General features: G+C 40.1%; 1 protein-coding gene across 1 annotated transcript in view; it reads left to right on the top strand.

Annotated features, from left to right (window-relative positions):
- The first annotated feature begins 2,124 nt into the window (after positions 1 to 2,124).
- Positions 2,125 to 21,292, top strand: part of ofcc1 (orofacial cleft 1 candidate 1) — a 78,206-nt gene continuing 59,038 nt past the window's right edge. The window contains exons 1-11 of the mRNA XM_086305933.1: positions 2,125 to 2,173; positions 4,616 to 4,692; positions 8,930 to 9,000; positions 9,381 to 9,556; positions 11,943 to 12,047; positions 12,696 to 12,779; positions 14,870 to 15,094; positions 15,423 to 15,520; positions 16,905 to 16,991; positions 17,080 to 17,150; positions 18,389 to 18,515. Coding sequence (XP_086162059.1) covers positions 4,675 to 4,692; positions 8,930 to 9,000; positions 9,381 to 9,556; positions 11,943 to 12,047; positions 12,696 to 12,779; positions 14,870 to 15,094; positions 15,423 to 15,520; positions 16,905 to 16,991; positions 17,080 to 17,150; positions 18,389 to 18,515 — 1,062 coding nt within the window. The 5' untranslated portion in view covers positions 2,125 to 2,173; positions 4,616 to 4,674. The remainder of the gene's footprint in view (positions 2,174 to 4,615; positions 4,693 to 8,929; positions 9,001 to 9,380; positions 9,557 to 11,942; positions 12,048 to 12,695; positions 12,780 to 14,869; positions 15,095 to 15,422; positions 15,521 to 16,904; positions 16,992 to 17,079; positions 17,151 to 18,388; positions 18,516 to 21,292) is intronic.

Here is a 21,292-nt window from a genome sequence, read left to right as displayed (position 1 = left end):
CCTCCTACCTATATAGTGTGTGTATGCATACTTTCTGTGCACACATGCATAAAGCTGGCATGCTTTACTCATTCTTCACATAGGATTTCCGTGGCAATGATTACAATAATACTAGGTTTAGGAAACTGACTCAGAACTAAACGTGCTTAACATGCTTGTTTACTTCAGTGCTCCTAAAATTAATACCAGTTTTAAAAGAGCAACATAGGAAAAAAAACTTTAAATGCTAGAGTGAGACTTGACAGGTAACTTTTACTCACTGTCACACAGGAAGCAGAAATCTGCTGATGTGTTGGGACTAAGATGAAGTGCATAATTAAGGAAACATATGAAAGCCAGCACCAGGCCTGAGATTAATTAGGTGTGTGTCAATACCCTCATCAATATCCGATTAGCTAATGACACATGGCCCAATGAAGGCTATTGATCTTCTTCAAGTATGCGGAGTTAATAGGTTGAAGCCCACACTCAAATGGAAAGCTGACAGAAAGCTGTAGAAACAGTTTCAATGTATTTGGGACACAGGGCCCTAAACACAGCAAAAATCTGAAATGTCCCTTCAGTCATAGACAGTCGGATCACATTCGCGTAATGTGGCCTCGTGGGATTGCAGTGATTGCTGTGACCACAACTGAACTTACTCAGCTTTGCAAGAATTCCCATTCTTTTAGTGATAATTAAAAATGACCCAAAGGATCCCCCTCCCCAAAATGAAAAAAAAAAAAAGACTCAATCTAGATTAATAGTGGTGGAATGGCCAACATCATAAGTTGGCCCTTTTATGATAATGATTGTAATGATAATAATGAACACTTGGATGAAGGATGAACAATCCCCTGTCCTGGAGTTGAATCCCTATACAGGTTAATTAGGTAAGATAACATCATTAGCCACTCTCATGCCTGCAAAGAGAATTAATTGGATAAGATGGAGATTTAGGTCTATATTTAATCGCATAAACGATCAATGACAGCTTAGGCAGAAAATGGGAGGTCCAAATCGGTGGGCATCTTATTTAGAATATATTTAACCAGCTTAATAAGCAAAAATAAAATTAAACAAATGTAAGTGTAATATAGATCCTGTAAATACTGCTTTTGATTCAAACATGCATTAATGATGCGTTGTTGTTCGTAGTTAACTTCTGATTGTTTTCGGCTTTGTTCATTAACCAAAGAAAGAGTGTGATACGGGTCCCCTGAATGAACTCAGAGTGTTCACAGCAGCTATCATAAACTTTTGATAAAACAAAACAGTGACTCCGTAGTGGCAAAAAACAAATGAGGGCTATTCATTGCTGATACATATGAGCAATCTCTCTTCCTCAGTTGAAAAGGCCACCAATGGCCTGATGGCTTTGCAGTCATAAATAAAACAGAGGCTGACTGTTTGTTCTAAGGGAAGCATTAGTAGTTCATGATCTGTTTTAAGGAGACATTAGTGTTAATATGCCTTATGCCAAACATGAATGGGCCAATCCGCTGGGCATTTTGTGACTATCCTTCATAGCAGCTGTAAAGCTTGCTTGGTTTTCTTTGGCTGAGAAATACATTTGTCTGCACTTTCCTTTAAATAATGCATGCAACTCGTGTGAATTGTCACATACTACATAATGGATGTTTACACAGCAGCACGAGCACTTTAACGTCAGTTTGGGAGGTTCACTGGAATCGACACTGAGCGATGACAAAAGGGGGAAGTTTCGTACTTTTGTTCAGGTGAAACTATATGTAAACATTTGTTTGAAGAAGCGCCATACCGCACTCCGCATTAATAATTCAGCCTTGTTGAGCAGTGATGCCATCTGTTAGATGAAACTATTACACAGACCAGACTTTATCTTGCCAGCTTAATGGTGTTGGTCATGGGTTGCCACAAACTGTCAGAAATGTCCTTCCCCAAAATGTGAAATTGGATAACTCACAGTTCCTGCTTCTGTCATTCATGTTGTATTCATGACAGTCATCTTGCCACTCTCGAATAATGAATTGTGTGCTATCTTTCAAATATAAAAAGTTTAAAACCGGACGTGTGTACTTTCACCCAGAGAAAGTGAACATGAGGAGGTCATCTGACACCAAGTGTAAGGGCTTGCTGTTAGGACCTGCGTCACTATCGCCTTGGCGACTGAGGTGTAGCTAACCATAAAGAGGGAGGATTCTGACTTCACAAGGTAACATACCTCTTAATCCTAAGTAATAACAATATCTATGTATTCAGTTACTGTTATGGTGTGCTAGTTATTTGCAAAAGTTTGGCTTAATAATCCATTCAGATCAAATTACATAGTTTAGTGAAAAGCCTTCTTACCTGCTTTTAATTTACCTGAAGAGGAGCAGTTTGACAGAACTCAGAAAAAGAGATTGTTTCTTATGTTACTATAAATTTATAAAGTGCAAAGAGCACATTTAAAGTAAATATGCTGCAAAATGTTAAAAAGCCTGGCCCCTTTTTTGACTCTTATTGTCAGCCGTGTGAACTGTGTGTTTTGGGGGAGACTGACGGCTGTAAAACAAGAAAAGGCTTCTGTCTGCAAGCAAATAAAATATTCTTTGGTGCGCGATGCCCTGTCTCTTTGTGACTATTGAATTACAGCCCCGATCCGTGTTTGTGGAAACGGGAAAAAAAATGTCAGGGAAGATTTCAGGTCACACCATGCCTCAAAAAAAGGGGAAGTGCCTTGTCTACTGCAAACACTGATCCCACTGTCATTCTGGATTAGGGGCTGATTGAGCTTAGCTGACTAGATGACAGAGGAGATGGTCTTTCTCAGGGCGAAAGAAGTAGATGGAAAAAGGTTGCAGGTCAAATATAGTGACATTCCTGAGGAACAATGCACACACTTGCGGTATTTTTAATCAGTAGATCCATTGTTCATATTAGTGCTGTCACTATTTTAGACGTCTAGGGTAAAGCACAAGCTCCTTATTTAATATATTCAGTGTTTGAATTTATGTGAATAAAGTTTAACTCTTAAAAAGTTTTGAGAGAAAACCTTTAAAATGCTGCTTTGTGTGGAAAGGTCCAGAAAAAGTCGTGAAAAAGTTCTTTAAAAGCCGAAATATTTTCAGTTCCAAAATTTAAAACAGCAATCAATCGACGGCAGCGTTGTCTTTTTAAACTCTGAACCGAGCTGCTTGTTCCCACCATTTTGCTGTGATTGAACAGTTTTGTGGTGTGCAGGTCAAAAACAAATGCAATTGCAGGAAATCGTATATAGATCATTTAGCTGCACCCTGGCTCGTGTCGGCAGAGTGTGTTTGCATGGGTGTATTGCTCAGTAAACACATGAGTTAAATTAACACAGCAGAGAAGTCCAAACTTCTTGTCTTTTTTTTTTGGATTGATACTAGCAAAAAAAAAAAAAAAAGTCCAGAAAGTGCATTAAACCTCCTGGACTTTTGGGGTTTGTTGTGCAGTGCTGTAATATATTCACATATGGCTGTTGACGGAAAGCAGAAAAGTGAGCCAGTCCTTTATATGGTTAACAACAGTACTGGCAATCTCAGTATTTGGCAGGGGGTGTTCAGTTTTAACTACTAATGGACTTATTTTTCTCACAGCATCACAATTTTACAGCCTGTGTAAAACGATTGCACACACACACACACATGCAAACACACAATGCCAGAAAAACAGTTCACCAAATTAAAAACAGGAATGTTAGGGTGTCTTTAATTCAATAAAATACACATGTACAGGAAATGCTACAAAGCACCTCTTTATCTAAAAGTATTATCCTTCTTCTGGTGATAAGCGCCATTAGACACAAATAGATGCAGCTAGAAATGTAGCTGAAAAGTTTTACTCTCCACAGTTGTTTACGCGATCGCTTTTTCCTTTTCTTTTTTTGTTCTCTTTTTTTGTGGGCCGTGATAAGGTGCATGGATATCCTGTGGTCTTTGCCTAGTCAATGTGCGCGGACCGCACACTGGCTCCGCTTTCACTGAGTTATTACGTCGAGTGTAATTTGAAACAATTACAAAAACACTGGCCCACTTGTTACAACACTCATTTTCCCTCACATATACAAACCACAGATTCAATAGCTTTACATGTTTTTCAATCACACCCAGTGGAGCAGTGTTCAGTGTGAAAAAGTATAGCATTTCATCCTAGCTCGCATGGTATGGGATAATCTTTCACATTTTGCCTGGGGTTTGTTTTGCTATTTCAGCAGAAACTTGTGCAAGCCATGTGAATTACCATAGGAAAAGACGATAAAAATACCAAATGATACTGTATCAGATGTAAATGAATAAACACTTTGAATAATCAAGGCAAATAATTTGTTATCTGTGATAATAAATGGTGTTTAGTGTCCTACATTCTCTGAGATGCATTGCAGAGATAACGGTTTTAAGCACACAAGCAGGAGGAGAGTGTGTAATGCTGTGTGTGCTGCAGTAAAGGCTTTCGTACACACATTCAAATAAACCTTTTTTTTTTATAGCTCTAATAATATAGGCATGCTTTAAATTAAGAGGCAAATTTAACGTTTGAAATTAAGTCAATAGTAGCATCTCTGTGCTTTTTATTTAGTTTTTAGTTTTTCATGAGCCTCGGTTTAACTTTATGTTTTTTTCCACCATTTTTCACACATTCTGTTTTTTAGGCCTGGTCTAAGTTCAGAAATCAGGGTCAGCCAGTGATGATCTTTTGCAGTTTGTGGAGATGGACACCTTTGGCAGTGTGAGTACAGTTTCACTTCTGGCCCTCATAACAGTGTGACTGAACACAGCGAGGTCAAATCCTTGTACCTCCAGCTCTCCCTCTCTCTCAAGGTGCTGGAGCAGCCTGACCATTGACATTTAGCATTCCTCTGTGCTGCCTCTGGGTTTTCAATGGGGGGGGACTGAGAGATGCAGAGGCCAGTGCCTGGTTCTCAAGGGTAAAAACAAAAAGGCTCTTGAAAATCCCAAGGAGTTCCCATGATCCTAGGAAAGACCTTGATCCGACCTGTGTTAGATTTCCATTCCATGGATTAGGACAAAAAGAGCATATTTGGCTCATATTTACTGGCATTATTTTGGTATTTGTTTTGTATTTTTCCCTGGATTGTGGAATTGCAGCGTTTAGACGACTTATCTAAAATTTTGGCAACAATAAGAATTTACAGATTCTCTGCAGTTTGTTTTCACATCCATTCAGAATTCATGCCCTTCAATGACATTTCTAAGTCGGTACAAAAGCTTGTAGTGACATTTTATGGTAGAAAGTTTTCAAAGTCATTTTTCAAGGTTTTTTCCAGCAACATACATAATCTGTTAGCATCAAAGGAGCACACATGCATAAATAATTGACTAATTCACTTAAAGGGGGCCAGCGTAGATTAATTAAGCTTGAATACTAATTATGTTTTCTGTCTACACCAACTGACGCGGTTGTTGTTTAGAAGAAACTGTTTGGTGGGTCACAATTACCATGCACATATAAGGCTGCTCTATAAATTGAGACGGTTTCACATTTTAAGGGTAGAATTGGCTTTGTATGCTTTTGAAACAAAATGCTAACCTTATCTATACTCATTTAAATAGAGATGCTTTGTAGATGTTTTAATTATTCTTATGACATTTTATCAATATAACAATTTTTATTATGTGGATAGATAAAAAGAGACTTTGTCAACATGAAAACAAAAGTGGTCATTGATTTAGCAAGGCTCAACTTTTGCGTGTCACATTGTTTTATTGCATGGAGTTATGATGTGTAGTCGCACATATATGTATATTAATGACTTTACTCGCTGTGTGTATCATGCCCTTGGATTCAAACTGTGTTGATCAAGACAAATAAGAAATTATTTTTAGGTACAAGTTGGAGCTCAGTGAAGACACAAAACACATTATGGGATCTCTGTGTAAAGCTCTTAAAACTCTTGTCACTTCCAGAATCACTCTTGTCCCTGAATCCTTTGCCTAGTGCGCAGGGTGCTTGTCTGGAAATGGTAGCTTTAAGTAGCTCAGTGAAGACAAGGTTTTGCTGTCTACTCTCCCCTGGCAAGCAGCGCGCAGGGACAGAGGAAGACAGCTCAAAGCTGGGGCCTTGTTTACAGCTGTATGGGGAAGAAAACAGGCAGACGTAAATGAGGGTTGACGGTTTCATGAAGCACAATTGGTTGATGGCAGATTCAATGTGACTGGGCTGAACTGGGCGATGATCCGTACAGTATGCAAAATTCACTTTCTAGCTGGTCTGTGCCCACCAGCCCCTAGCAGCGAGCGGTCTTCCCCAAGCCCTTCTAGCTATGCCTTTGAATGCAACAAGAACTGAACAAGGCATTGTTGTGCTCAATTCCTTTTGACAACAATCACATTTAAAAAGAAAGAAAGGGAAAAAAGTCACGATTCTCCTTTTTTGTCACCCGTTGTAAATTATTTTTTTCCCATGTTGGCTGCAAAGTAAGCATTTGGTGTGCTTCACAGTGAAATGAGGTGGAGTGGGTGGATTTAAAGGGGCATATGTAGATGCCTTCAGATGGGAAGAGAATGGGCCTTTTGTGCTGTGCTACTATTTACAGTATGGCTGTTGTGAATGGTATAATACATCCAAATTTCTTGGCGTGTAATTTTGGTGCAGCTCCAAAAGTTTAACACATGTTTGTGCAAAGTCACAGAAAACAGCAGAAACTTTGGCTTGGGCTGGTTTTCACATTTCTCAGTGTACTGCATAGTAAGTCCTGCACCTGACCAATTAGTTGGCTTTTTTGTTTTTTTTAATGAGTCCTTTCTTAGCTTTCATGACAGAGAGCTTTACATGGCAGGATGTGCACCCAGAGTCTGGGGCTACCATATAGAGTCTAGGCTCTTTACTTGGTTACCTTATATTCAAATTGACACTTTTATTTGCAGGGCATGAAGCTATCGCACTATGCACAGTTAGAAACATGGGAACTTTTATAAATCAGAGTAATACAAAATGTGCTTTGAGGACAACCAGTGTAAAGACAAAGAAAGAAAAAAAGAACAGTGCCAAAAACCCTTCATGTTATGTGCTTAAAATGTAAAGTCTGCTATAAATTATGAAGTAAATGATATTGCAGATATTTCTAATTGGGCTGTTAGCATAAAAGGTGGCTTCTTCTTAAACGTCCACTCTTCAGATGGTTTGTGGTTCAATCCCCAGCCACATGCCACAGTGTCCTTGGGAGAAACATTGAACAATAATAGCAAACATCTGTGTTGAAAGGACTTATATATGCAGACTATTAAAGATTATTTTCCTAGTCTGAAAATCAATTACAGTAGCAAACAAATCTGAAATGTTTCTAATCACAGTATGTGTTGTTAAAAGGCTGAACAACAAGCTTTTAGTGTCAAGGGGGAAAACTGTAGTGTGGATGGACATTATTTTATATTTAGTCATTAAGGATTTCCGAATTGGCTCTGAGGTTCCAATAACAATCAGCATTTTAATACCATATAAAGAATGCAAATACCATTTAGCTTATTCAAATCACTGATTTAGTTTGCAGGATAATATTATTTAAGTTGTCTGGTGTACAAATGAGGAGTGTGTGCATTTTTCATTAGCAAAAAAAGAACTGTTTGATTAATTTTCTTCTAATTGTTGCAGGGAATGTCGATAATTTGAGTATGCACCTGAACATTAGTGCAGAAAGTTCTGTAAATTGTTTACTGAAATGTAAAAAAAAAAAAATCAGAGAGAGAGAGAGAAGAAGAAGAAGAAGAAAATGAAAGAAACGACATGGAGACATCTTCACCAATGCCAAATTTGTCTCTCATTTTTGTATGTGCAACTCAGAGAAAATGATTGGTACCCAGTCGAAAAGAAAATGGTTTTTAAATAAGTTACAATTAGATAAGCATTAATCTCAGTGGTATAAATGAATGTCTTGCTGTAGGGCTTGTTGAATGTAAAAACAGATTTACAAAAACTCCTCTTACCAGATTGGTCTGGAAGTAGTCCTCTGCTATTTTAATTGCTCTGTCATTTAGAGTTGAAATAAGCCCTCCCCACCCATTCTGCCCCTTGATTTTTCCTTTGAAATTAAATATTGTATACAAATACATGCTGTTCATGGGCATGAGCACAGTTCATCACTGAAATCTGCATAAAATGATGCTTAAAAAGCTCCATACGCTCTGAGCAACAAAGCTCTTTTATATGGCGCATTCTTATGTAAACATATCAATAACAAAAACAACTACTTATGCTTTTTACCTCGGCTTTCTTATTGTTCTGCTTGTCCGCAGAAATGAGAGAAATGTGGGAGTGCGGGGTTTGTTCCACATACTCTTGATTTCAAAGAAACCCATACTTTCTGTCTTATAGCCCTTCTTCTTTTTTCTTTCCACTTCATACCAGTGAAGACCACCTACAACTCCAAGTCGGAATAGTGTTCACTTAGCCTGTCTTTGTATTCCCCCTGCCGCCATTTATATTAAATTTGTGGCATCTTCAAGAATAAGTCCTTCATCAAAAATCTGTCTTTACCAAATGCAGGAGACCTGACATGATGTTATTTAAACACCACTTCTCTCCCTCCTTTGAGGGTTTTTAGGTTGAGTTCATGTGAATGGAAGTAATGAGAAGTGTGCCTGGATTTCCATACTCATTTGCACACCGAGACGGTGTACTCTCATGCAGCTTGTGCAGAAAAAAAGAAAGAAAGAAAGAAAATGCATAATTTTCCAGGCGCGAGTGTTGTTGCCCGTTCTTTTTAGAAACAAGGAGGGAGTATTTTAATGTGACCTTCATTACACATTCGTGTCAACTTTTCTTATCTATTTATGATTAAATTCTTTTCCACTCCTGTTGTTCAATTAGTGCTTGACCCCTTTAGCGGCGATGTAAATTAAATGACATTTCAGTGTCGTCCCATATTTAAAATACTGCGTTAGTTGCGGATCATAAATGATGATCTTCATTCTGCAGCTAATTTATTCATTTAACAATTTCCCTCCAGAAGTTACAGCAGAAGGCTCTGCAGCAACCTAAGCAGAAGAAATCCAAGTCGGCTGAATTTCTGATGGGTGAGTCCTGCTTGATGAGTTATTGCTCATAATTTGTGTAAGGATTAATTAACTAATTACAGACAAATGGCTTTGGGCTAAATTTTGCTCTTGCTTGTCAGGGCGCAATTTGTAATTATTTTAATCATTTCTTCTTCTCCTCTTTTTTTTCTCCTCCTCCTGCAAGATTCTGATTTAATTTTAACCTAATTGTGTTTTAGCATCATTCGAGGAGGATGCGCTTGAACATTTTGGGGCAGTCAAAGCACCAATAGAATTCTGTTGTTTATAAATATGCCTTGTTTTTTTCTTTTTTCTTTTAATGACTCACTTTGATGTAAGTGTTGTCCCGGCCCTGCGTGTCATTGTATTTTCATTTATGTTTCTATTTATTCTGTCAGGGAGAGAAGCGAGAGCTAATGTGGTGGGCATTGAAAACCCAGCCTTTGATGGAGAAAGAAGCACCGAGCATTCCATTCCTCCGGTTTGGCTCGGGAGAGAAATTCGAGGTGACAGACCAGATAGCACCCTTGCAGCTCACCAAAAAAAAATGGAGCCGCGAGCCCCTGCCAAAGAAAGAGGTGAAGCTTCATTCTTCATTAGCCTCAAATTTGTTGACAGTAGATGTGTTCCTGATCTAACCTTTCTCTCACTGCCTCTTTCCTTCTCTCAGTCTGTAGCTTTCCATTTGGGGGGCCCTTGGTCCCTGCATTCCAAAGCAAGCGTGTCCTAACAAGCAACCCTCGTATAACTTCTTCCTTCGCTGGAGAACGCTACAGTAGTGGGTGTTCTATCTCTATCTAGAAGTACCCTCGACACAATCAGCCTTGACTCCCACTCTCGGCTACATGCCTTGTGGTGGGCTGGAGTCATAGGAGAGTGCATTTACATACGCTACTACGCTATCGAGCCGATCCGCTGTCTGTGTGGTGTACTCACAACGCCCCCAAAACACAGCTTAAGGCCAATCAGGCATACGAATATGCCCCCTTATAATTCAGTATGTCAGAGAGAACTCTTGAGGAATGGGATGGTAAATTAGGATGTGTTCGAGGTTGTGAGTGTGCCAGTTTTCTCGGGGATGAGTCACATGTTAGATTCTTGATTTAATATGGTTTATTTTGCTTTCGCTGTGTATGGCTAGTAATTATTATCTATTTTGTCATTATTTTTTATGCACAAGAGGCAGAGCAAATCCTGGGTGGAAAATAAAGTTCATTCTCAAGTTGCTCTGGAAAAGCAATCATCTTTTTTTTTCTCTCCCACCATCGGCTCGCATTTGGTGTGAATTAAACACTGTCAATATCCATTATAAGGATTTGCAAGGTAGGCGACCAAATCTGGAATCAGAGAGCGAGCCCCATCCGTTCAGAGAGGAGTGTTACATCTGACTGCCAGTAACTCAGAGTAGCGCTGCAATTGGACAAGGGAAGCCTGCTTTGATGGACTGCCTTCATTTTTACATGGACTTGATTAGGAAGGCAATTTATGGTTGCTGAAACACTGCAAATAAATAAAATTGAAAATGCACTGAAGAATTTATAGGTTCTGAATCCACAAACTATGAATCAGTAGCACGCAATAAGCACTTCTGACTTGTGTGCCTTTACTGGAAGATCCAAACAGAAAATGTTCCATGTTTGTGACACTTTGGCCTTTTCCAGACTCTTTCATTATCTCTTGGTCTCTGCTAACAGTATCTCTGGCTGCCAAGAAGTGCTAGTTACAGATATTGTGCATGTAAGAACAGATAATTGAAATTTTCATTAGAGAGATGAATTGGAGGGCAGCCAGACTATTTAGGTAAATCACAGCTATGATTCAAAAGGCGATTCACGAAGCTACTACCATTATGCAAATTTGTATTTGAAAAAAGGGTTTCATAACCTCAGAGCTATTTGCGGAGAAATTGTTCAAACTCTCTGCTAACAATGTACCAGGATTTAACATGTGAATTTCACAGTCAATTTATGACACCATTGAAGAGTCATGTAGCAGCATGACTCTTAATAAGTATTTCAGTCTGAGTGTTTAAGTTGGAGTATGAAAGAGCAGGAAAACCTCATGCAGATATTTTACAAGAACACAAAAGAATTTCTGTGGAGTTTTTTTGGGGGGTAGTGGCCGAGTGGCCAGTGGTCCTTTTATGCAAACAAACTCGCATTTTTATGCAACCAATCACTGAAGCCCTCAGACTTCTATAAACGCGCCTTGTGTGGAATATATAACATGACTTAATCCATTTTCCCCTCACAATCTGAGAAATACAAGTCAAGCAATTTAGATTGGAGCAAAATATTCAAGGCTTGCAATGATAATGATTCCAGGGGTTAAAAAAAAGCTGTAGGTGGGGTGTACCTTTAATAGAAAGTGCCCCTGAGCCAACTGATTCCCATAAACTCTGTGGAGCAGACTTGATACCCATAGGTCAGTGATTGCTAATAAGAAGTCAATGAGACATGGGCTCAAGTTATTTTCCTTTGGATCTGCTCCCCCAAACTTGCCTCCTTCTCTAGGCCGCTGACCTCGGAGTATTTAGCTGGTATTGTCTTTGAAATTCCAGGTACTTTTGGGCTTGTAGACTTTCTCATTAGTTCCTTTTGAACATGGAAAACATATGGCAGTCATATTTAAGAGATTGCTTGCCATGACCTTTTGCAGCATGCTAATTAGGCCCCAGAGCACCGCAGGCCGTGGAGAGGTGCACTGAGAAACCCAGGAGTCTTTTTCCCAGTTCTTTCTCTGCGCCTCTGAACTCCTGTCTCATCTTGGCTCTGCCTTATCTAGTAGCAGCCACTACCACTGCCCTTCGACAGTGTGGGTTTCAAAATTAACATTTTGCTTCATGTGCTTCTAATAACCACTAACCTGAACCTGTACAACTCCCTCCTTCCCCTCCCTTACCACCCCGCCAACTCCCAATCCCTCTTTCTCTCATTCGCTTTCCTCGTCGTGCACTTTCCACAGGAAATGAACGTGCGCAAAATTACTTTGACCCGTCATCGACAAGGCAGACGGACTCGGGGCATTGCAGGACGACTGGGGTCAGCGCTGAAGATGAGCTGGAATTAAGTATGCCATTCTCTGTCATAATGGTTCTCCTCGGTTCATTAAAGAGGGGTGAGAGAGATCACTAGTAACAGGCTGCCATTCGTGATGCCACGGCGGTCTATGTAAATACACCAAGTGATGGCATCACTAGATTGGCTACCCAAGTCGTTGTCATTGATGAAGGTCATGTATCATTGGTCAGTTTTCATTTCACAGTGGCATTTTCTCTCTCTCCCCCCCCCCCCCCCCCCCCCCCCCCAAATGACACGTGCAGAGCCATATCAGGAGTTTGCAGCCCCCTCCTAAAGTAGGCCTATTAAAGGCAAGCTCTTGGGAGCCAAGTAATATGCGTGTTATAATGAAACCTGGCTATTAATGGAGAAGGCATTTCACCTGTATCTTTTGGATATCACTGCCGTGTAATATCAAAGGATCCACCAAATCAAATCTCATCACATGATGACAGGCCAGCTAACAGGCATGTTAATGCTCCCATTTCATTACCCCTCTACATACACTTGATTTTCACCCTTCCCCACGACTAATTTGCATGTTAAGATGCAGTTTCGATTGAGTTGGCTGATAAGCAGAAAGTAATTATTAAAGCACACAAAAAGAAATATATTTCTTTTTTTGGCACCATTCAAATATACTTGTTTGGATTTACAGAAACTTTCACTGCTGATGAAAAGAAACTGTATGAAAGAATAACTGCGTTGCTGGATGACGAAGACACCTTCATTGACTTACCTGGTATGTATCCCCTATTAGCTATACTACAGTGCCATAGTGATTTGTGGGTCCTTGATTTATTGTGATATTTAGCCAAATTTCATCCAGTTTTGCACATTTAACCTATGTGTATCACTTAAACTAGTTTGCATGTATTTGCTTGTATTGCTGGTTTAAATCATTGGTATAATTCACAGACATGCTGGTTAGTGTAGATAGTGCAGAAGCACTAAATTTGTTTTCAGACTTTAGAGATACATCTTTCTGTTAACTTCCATCTGTATTAAAATATCATTAAAAACACAATTTTGTGAACAAGAATATCATATTTTCTTGTGTGTTCTACTTTCTAATGTTAAATGTAAATAACAGAAACCATCCACCCAAAAATATGATGCTGTATTTCCCACTAAAAGCAGCACTACCATAGAACAAAGAGTAAACTAGAAAGGGACGCTCACCAGCAGACGGTGCTTTCCAAGCAACCCTATTGTCTCACAGTAGTCGTGCCTTTTCTCATTAGCTCAGTTTCATTTAAATATGTAGCCATCCAGGCAATACTGAGATGGTTTAAGCTTAGCATTGTTCTGGGTGAAGACAGTCATACCAGATCCTGTTGACATGACGCACATCTCTCTTGTAATTCCAGCGCACAAGTGATGGGTTTAGGCCCGCTTCAACACGGTAGAATTTAGCAGGCTTGTATTATTTCCTATTGTTTTGGATTTAGCTGTACCACCGAGATTAGCAACCCCATCCATTGTTTTGGAATGTTCATGAAATCCCACAGAGAAAGTAAAGAGGATCTTGGATTAAGAGTTGCTTCATGCAATAGGCTGAGAGAAAGGGAAGGAAAGAGAGACAGGGAAACAGAGAGAGAGAGAGCTTGTACTTCTGTACTGTCCAACACTACTGCCAGTTAGCACTTTACTGAGCTACAATAGACTTCAAGACAATGACCTTATGCAGTTGTATGGATGCCTCCCACCGGTGTAGGCTTCAAGTGTTCTTTGCAGAGGGCTCAGAGTATGTCAGTCCTGATCCTGACATTTTGTGACTGCTTCTCAGGCTTTTGTTTTGGCTTTTACAGCCTGTCACAAAGCACCATACACATTTCACAAGAAAGAACCTGAATAAAACAAAACATTAATGAAATGGACAGTGGCCAGTGTTGGAGCTTTTTTTCTTTCCTCTTTTAAGAAAAAAAATCCTGGAGAAGTCTTGTCTGTCTGCCTTGGATCTTCAGCTCTTCTTCTTTTTTATCTTGATGAATTCCTTTGCTTTGGCTTGGAGATGAAAGACCACAAAACTGGTATTCTGGTTTTCTGTAAGGCGTTAGGCGTCGCTATCAGCCTCTATGTGAAAAGCATTAAGCAGTTTTAACAGATTTGGCTCTTGCACACGTTGGACTGCACACGTTGAATATAGAGATTGTTGAAGAATACATCACATTTCTACCAATGAGCCAGCACAGCAAAACTGAAACAGAAACAGCGAGCATGATAAGCTACTGCAAACAATGCCTCTCTCCATTCAGTAATGATTTTTAGGTTACTAACTTAAAACTACTTTGCATATGTTTTTTTCAGTTTAGAGGCTTGGTCCCATTTCAGTCTGGGCATGTTAGATTAGCCTAGCCTGTAGAATGCCTTTTACTGAAATAGAGCAATTTGATGAAATGTGCTATATTCATTGATTCATCCTATTTTTTTTAAACTAACTAAAAATATATATTTTTGTACACCTCTTATAATAAAAAACTAACATTATAGGATTCAGCATTTCTTTTTTGTTCCTTCTCTAAACAAAGTCCTGCCTCAGTATAGTTTTAAGCCAAACATGTGGATGTGTGAATTGAACATGATGCTTTTTGACTGTTCACCATTGTGTTTTTGTACAAACTTCCACTTCAGTACATCATACTGTTTGCAAACATACACATATCTATCAGTTTGTGCCTGTTTCTGGATGTGCTAAATATGCTCATCCATCAGTATGTGAATGCATGTTCCAGTGTTTACGAGTGGAAATCCGTGTGCGTATGTGTGTGTGTTTGTGTATGTCTGGTTGTGCGTGTGTCTGCACATGCCCACTGATGCGAATCTCTCCAGGTACGCTGCTAGCCTCCAGGGATGAGGAGGTGTTGGAGGTGAAGGCGGGTGATCTGGTGCTTCAGCGGCGACTGCTGCTCCACAGTGGTGGTGATGCCTCGGGCTCCAGGCCCTCCCAGGCCCATACCATTGCCAAAACCCAGGCTGAGGGTAGTACTGAGCTGGGAGGAGAGGCTGGACTCGAAGCAGGGAGGATGGTAATGGGCAGAGAGAGCACTGTAAAAAGTAATGCTATCCTTTTATTCGTTTTAATGTTGATTGATCCTATACATATATACATAGTACTATTTTATTGCACTAAATTAAATGGATTATCTGATTAAAACAAATATATATTGGAGAGCAGAAAATGTCTCATAAAATCAAAGTTAAAAGTAACATGATATTATTTCAGCATTGCAAAATTAATTAATTCAATTCAGGGTTGCATGATTGGATCAATGATGCAATGGGAGACTTGACATAATATTCAAAGAATCATGCATGCTTTGGTAATCTTGTAGTTTTGTTAAATATTAGAATGCTTTTGCTGCCTCTGTAATATTTCTTGCAGTGAGGACAGCTGAGGAGGTGATCCCCCACTACACCCAGCAGCTGAAGGAGCGTGCGCGGCCTGACATGATCATGCTTGGCAGCCTTTCACTGCAGCAGGTCAGCGCTACAAAGAGGAATATCTGTGTCATCATCCCATATTCACCAGCACATCAGCCATGTCCATTATAGTGTGTACCAGTGGCTTGGCTAATGGACATAGAGTCTGTGCATGTGTGCATGTACGTCTATCTGTTTTTTGTCTCTTCACATGCCTGTTTGCAAAGTGAGTAACTTCCTTGGCTTAATTTTCTTCTTCTCATTTTCTATTTTTCTTCTTTTCTATGTTGTCCCAAACCTCCCCCCCCCCCCCCCCCTCCCTTCTCAATCCATTTCATTTTCTTGGAAGATGGTCTCAGCTGAATGCACTCATGTTTCTTTTGAACAGCGGGCATTCAAGGTACTTCAGAGGTTAGATTACTCATTCATCCTTGACTCAAAATTAGAACATGGATTTTAAATCGATATTCTATTCTACATATGATAAGCTCAAACCATTAATTTATTTGATTTATGTAGACTCTCTTCTTCTCTCTTTCCACTTTGTTGTGCATTATTATGCATATTTGTCTCTAACAGAAGCTGAATTTCCTCGGTGCTTTACAAGTCTCACGGTCTTTTCAGGAAAAAAATAAAAGATCACGATTACTTTTCATTTTCCAACTGAGGATTTTCTGAACTAGCTTTAAGATCTGAAGCTTCTTTCAAAACAAGTGTTTGCATTCGATCAGACAGAAGAGAAATGGGAGTGGATAGAAGAACAGCAGGTTCTCATTGTGTAGGCAAATCTAGGTTCCAAAGAAACACATTAATGCATATGTAAACACAGGAATGCAGGACTTCCATCCACTGTATTTTTAGTTCTAATCCCATTTGAAAAGAGAGGAGAGAGAGTATCAAGTTACATGAATAGAAAGTAAATGTAACAAAATACCCAACAATGACTTACTGTCACTCCGAAGTCACAGCAACAGTTGACTCATCTTTCCTCACTGGATAATCAGCGGCATCTACTGTGTACTGTATCAGTAGTGGGATCGGTGTTATCTTATTCGACAATAATATGTATGCGCTCTCCTACTGTTTCCACTCCCACCTCCCATTGAAAGCACATTATCCACCAGAGATTTCACATCTATTTTAAAAATAATAGCGTTTTTCTTCTTTCTCTATTCTGCCGCACAAAGCCGCTGCAGTGCGAGACATTGTCACTTAGCAGTGTCAATGTGTCTGAATGGGGAGTGTGAATGTGCTGACTGAATGTAAAACCGGCAGAAATACTCATCAAACGCTACATGTCTTTAGGGTCTGGCTCGGTATCGATTGCCTGCAGATTGCATTACAGTTGCTCCTTGTGCTTAATTCTGCCATTATGGTGCACTGCACTGTTTCACAAAGCTGCACCCAAAAGAACGCGTGCATGTGATTTTGAACATGTTTTCAGCAAGTGGCTCAGAATGGACCCCCGAAGAGAAGCGAGTGGGCAAAGAGAAAGAAAAGACTAATGGCTTTCTTCACTGGTGATTTTAAGGTAAATGATCATGTATTGTATAGTGCAGAGCAGAGATGTTGCTGTTTTGCTACATATGAGAACACAACATATCCACTTTAAATTAAAGGAGCCCGGTTCACAAAGAGACAGCGATGAGGCAGTGAGACCACAACCCATGATGAACACACTGCTTCCGTGGTAAAGTCCAGCCCATTTCATATTTCTTTCCATATGTAAAATTTATGTCACATGACTGTAATCATTAATTGTGTTGAAAGCATTTGTATTCCCACTGCCGTTCGGGAAGGAATGTAATTCATGTGTCCCCCGCATGACTTCTCTTGTCGGCAGACATTGCGTTGTGGGTACTATGGCTCCGGGGCACAGAAATCTGTCCATGTCACTGGGCTCGGAGGTGCATCAATTCTTGGTCCATCCGCTTTATTCAGAGATCACACATCACATCTTGAAGCGAGAGCCCCAAAGGCAATCAGCTTAGCATGTTTAAGTTTTAAGTAATTACGGACTACCGCGCCGGCTGACACGATAAAATCAAGACACCACTGTACACATCAGCATCTCGTCTCGCACCGGGTTGTATTATGGGTGGGTGGCAGTCGGACACCAGCCCTGTCAGATGAATGTGGTTTGGAGTTTAGCGAGATGACCTCCTCTCGACAGCCTTGAACCCTGTAAATTCCCTCTGATATCAATGGTGGGTGGCTATTAGACATGGGAGACTTTCTATGCATCACCTAGGGCTACATCTGCCTGAAATTGAATGAGAAATTATTTCACTTTCTCTCTCTCTCTCTCTCTCTCTCTCTATGCCTGTGAAAGAAAAAAATTAAAGAGCAGAGACACAGAGCTGACTTGTGGTTTTTGTAACAAATGTGTAATTCATTTGTTTCCACTGTTTCTAATTTAATGGAGGTTGAGTAATTGCATTAGGAAGCACATTGTGCCTTGTTGTGAACTGATGAAAGCACATGTAATACTTTTGATAGGCAAACAGAGAGGAGGGAGTGAAGGAGAGAAAGAAAAGAAAGAGTGCTCGCCTTTGATGCGCAGCATTTATTTGCTGAATTATCCTCCCTTTTACAAGCATCTTATCCCCAGTCACAGGCAGGCCAGGGCCCTTGTGATATTGCTTTATTTTGAGGAATTAAGAGAGGTGGCGAGGAGACAGAGCGAAGCAACCGCTTATTACATTACCACTGATAAGATTGAAAGGCAGAGAGAAGAAAAAGAGGAGGGGGAGAGAAAGACAGAGAGAGCGAGAGACAGTGGAAAGTGTTTTGTTGTGGTGTTATTAGATTGAGCCGCTGTTGGCTACAGAGTGGAACAACAGAGGGTCCAAAATGCAGGTGGCTGTTAACAGGGTTAGCCTCTTGTGTTTGTGCGCATCGCATACAAGTGTGTGTTTGTGCACGTAGCAGCCGCGACATCGAAAGCCTGTCACTCAGAGCGTTGGGGGAAGGCCAAGAAGAAGCGATGGCCAAATACAGCCAGATGACAGAGCTCCCAGAATCCTCCTCTGCAGCATCACGGCCCCTGTGGCAGGTAAGATCTGTTAGAGCGAGCCACACATTCACCGAGGACAGAAAGCATGTAAACAGGAAGTGACATACCCTTAATCTGTAAAAGGGTGGTCTCGCAGGAGAAGATATTGATCCTGAAGTGTTTACAAATAACCACAAAAAACAAAAGTGAATGATGTAATTTTGTGAAATCCTGTAACCTGTTAGAGTATCCAAAAAAAATCCTTTATTTTCTAGATTTTCAAATTTTGTTCCTGTATGTGCATATATTTGCAATACAGCGCTGACTAAAACAGTTTTCCTTATACAGCGTGCTAAATACGTAGTCACAATATCACTATATATTGACACAATGTATTTTTACGTAGCATATAAAGAATCTTTTTTCTGTGGGGATGGTGTCTTTGGTTTTTGCAAAATAAGTAGGAGGAAAAGGGAGCCTTTAGAGAAGAAAAAGGGGGGAACAGAGTTAGAGGAGAGAAAAGATAACCGAGTAGGAAAGAGAGAGAAGGGGACTGCAGCTTTAGTGGTAGCATCACCAGCTGTGGGAGGAGTGTGCTGTTGTGTTGCATCTGGGGATGAGGCTGCCATGCCACCGTGCTGGCTTAAAGATGTAATGAATCTTCAGTCGGGGGCTTTCCTTCCAGGGTGACAACTGGCTTTGAGGAAGGTTGTAAATGCAGGGGAGATTGTGGTATAATTCCTCAGACTGGCGTTTGTGCCCCCCAGTCACCATTCGATTATCTCCCAAATTGCTGTGTTTCACTGAGATAAAGATTTTTTATGGCTTGCTGACTTGAAACAACTAGCACAGGCAGAATAGGGGGCAAAAGAGGGAGAGGGAAAGAGAGAAAGAAGAGAAAGCAATGGCCAAACCTTTGGTAAATGACAAAATCTTTGTTTATATGACATTTCCCTAAAATCACTGCAGCGAGATGAATCTGAAATATAAAATGTCACATTTGGCATGCAAAACTATGAAAATATATTTCTGTGCAAAATTCATGGAGGCATTTAATTTAGAACGTGTTTAATAACTAAGGCAGCCTGCATCAGTAATCCTGCCCGGAGGTCCCAAAAAGATTGTCATATTTATTCTCTCCTTTCTTCACCCCCCCTCCTTCATTCCAAAGCCAAAAAATTTTAAGGGTAAATGTTCATTGTTAATTAAGATATACTAATTAAAATGAAAATAATTAACGAGAAAGCTTAATCTCTGAATATTAGCCCATACTTAGAAAGAAAGGAAGTTTTTGTATGTGGCATTTCCTGTCTCTATTAAGAGTGCATTTTGTGTGATCAGTCAATGTGTGGAAAGCCCTGAAAAGATATTTCAGTGAAAGGACGGCCGCTTGCCAGCAAAACCACGGAGGATCCCTCGCTGGAGCCTTTGATCTCATCTGTAGGAGTGCTGTAATGTTATGGCACTTTAGGCACAACTCAAGCTTGGGGCAAACAAACCACCTCTGATATGGAAAATTGGCTCACTTCACCTTTTACCTTCACCTTGCTGTCTCGACTGACTCCTGTGATGCCTGTGCAAGCATGTGGGCTTGATAATAACAATGCTTACAAATTGGACACCGGTATGACGTTATTATTTTTTATTCCAGTGCTTCTTTATGCTCCTTTCTCCTCCTCCTCCTCTTCCTTTCTTGTCTGCATGCATACATCTCGTTCCAGTGTGGGGGTTTGGAGGTCTTCATCCCCTCCTCCCAAATGTGAGATGTGTGGGCTAAACGGCTTTGCCACCAATTATACTAATTTCACTTCTGCCTAAATTGTTTTAGTTGTTTTGGTATGCAAAGATGCTCACAGAGGGGAGATTGCGGGGCATTACTGCAGGGCTCAGCACACACACCCCTGCATTGCCTGGCAGAGCAATGGGGATCACCAGCCCTTGCTAGGTGAACGTGTGTGGTGCGTGACTATGAAATAGCAGGGAACAATCTCAGGTACAAACAGCACTGTGTGAAAGTGCGTGCATATGAGTATAGACACTAGCCCCTGAGTGATGCTATATCATTGATTGGAACTGAGGTCTTTAATTGCCAAGCATTCAGAATTTGCCCCTGGCGACTGGTTAACATGGTGTAAATTTGAGCACATAAAATAAATAGGAATTAGAAGTTGGACCTTAGATCATGTCAACACTTATTTAGGATAGGATAGGATGATATGTTGAGTATCACTGTGCGAATTGTATTGTGGATTTATTTACCTTCATCTGGCAGCAGGATTAGGTCAGGAGAGCTGCTTAAAACTTCAGATGGCAGCTTACAGATAGGTTACAAGTAGTTAATATTATAGCAATGTATCAGTAGTCTCATGGTAACATAACTATAAAGTTGTATTACCCGACAACTTAGCAAAGTAAGGACCAAATTTTGTGCCATCCTATGCTATAGGTTGGTAGATAAACAGTAAAATCTTGATGTTAATGCATAATTATTTCAATATCAAAAGACAATTAATCACATAATATTCTGTATTTGCAGCGGTATATTGTTGGCATGGTCACTTTTGACCATTAATACACTAATCAGGGTGAGTATTATTTACAATCAAATCAAATCAAATCACTTTTTATTGTCACATCACATGTGCAGGCACACTGGCACAGCACATGCAAGTGAAATTCTTGTGTGCGAGCCCCACAAGCAACAGAGATGTGCAAACACAACAACACAAACGAGCAAAATACAAGAATGGCCAACCTGAAACTAATAAATATATGTACAATATATAATAGTGTATGCATTTCTGGATGTGTATACTAAATATTTTCCTACGTGTGTG

This window comes from Aulonocara sp. 'chitande type north' Nkhata Bay, linkage group LG9 (genome assembly GCF_057382095.1).
Source record: "Aulonocara sp. 'chitande type north' Nkhata Bay isolate Kocher_YH1m ecotype deep benthic linkage group LG9, A_spYH_male_GT1.1, whole genome shotgun sequence".
Classification (NCBI taxonomy): Eukaryota; Metazoa; Chordata; class Actinopteri; order Cichliformes; family Cichlidae; genus Aulonocara; species Aulonocara sp. 'chitande type north' Nkhata Bay.
Note: the sequence above shows the minus strand (reverse complement) of the source record. Positions and strands in the feature narration are given on the sequence as shown.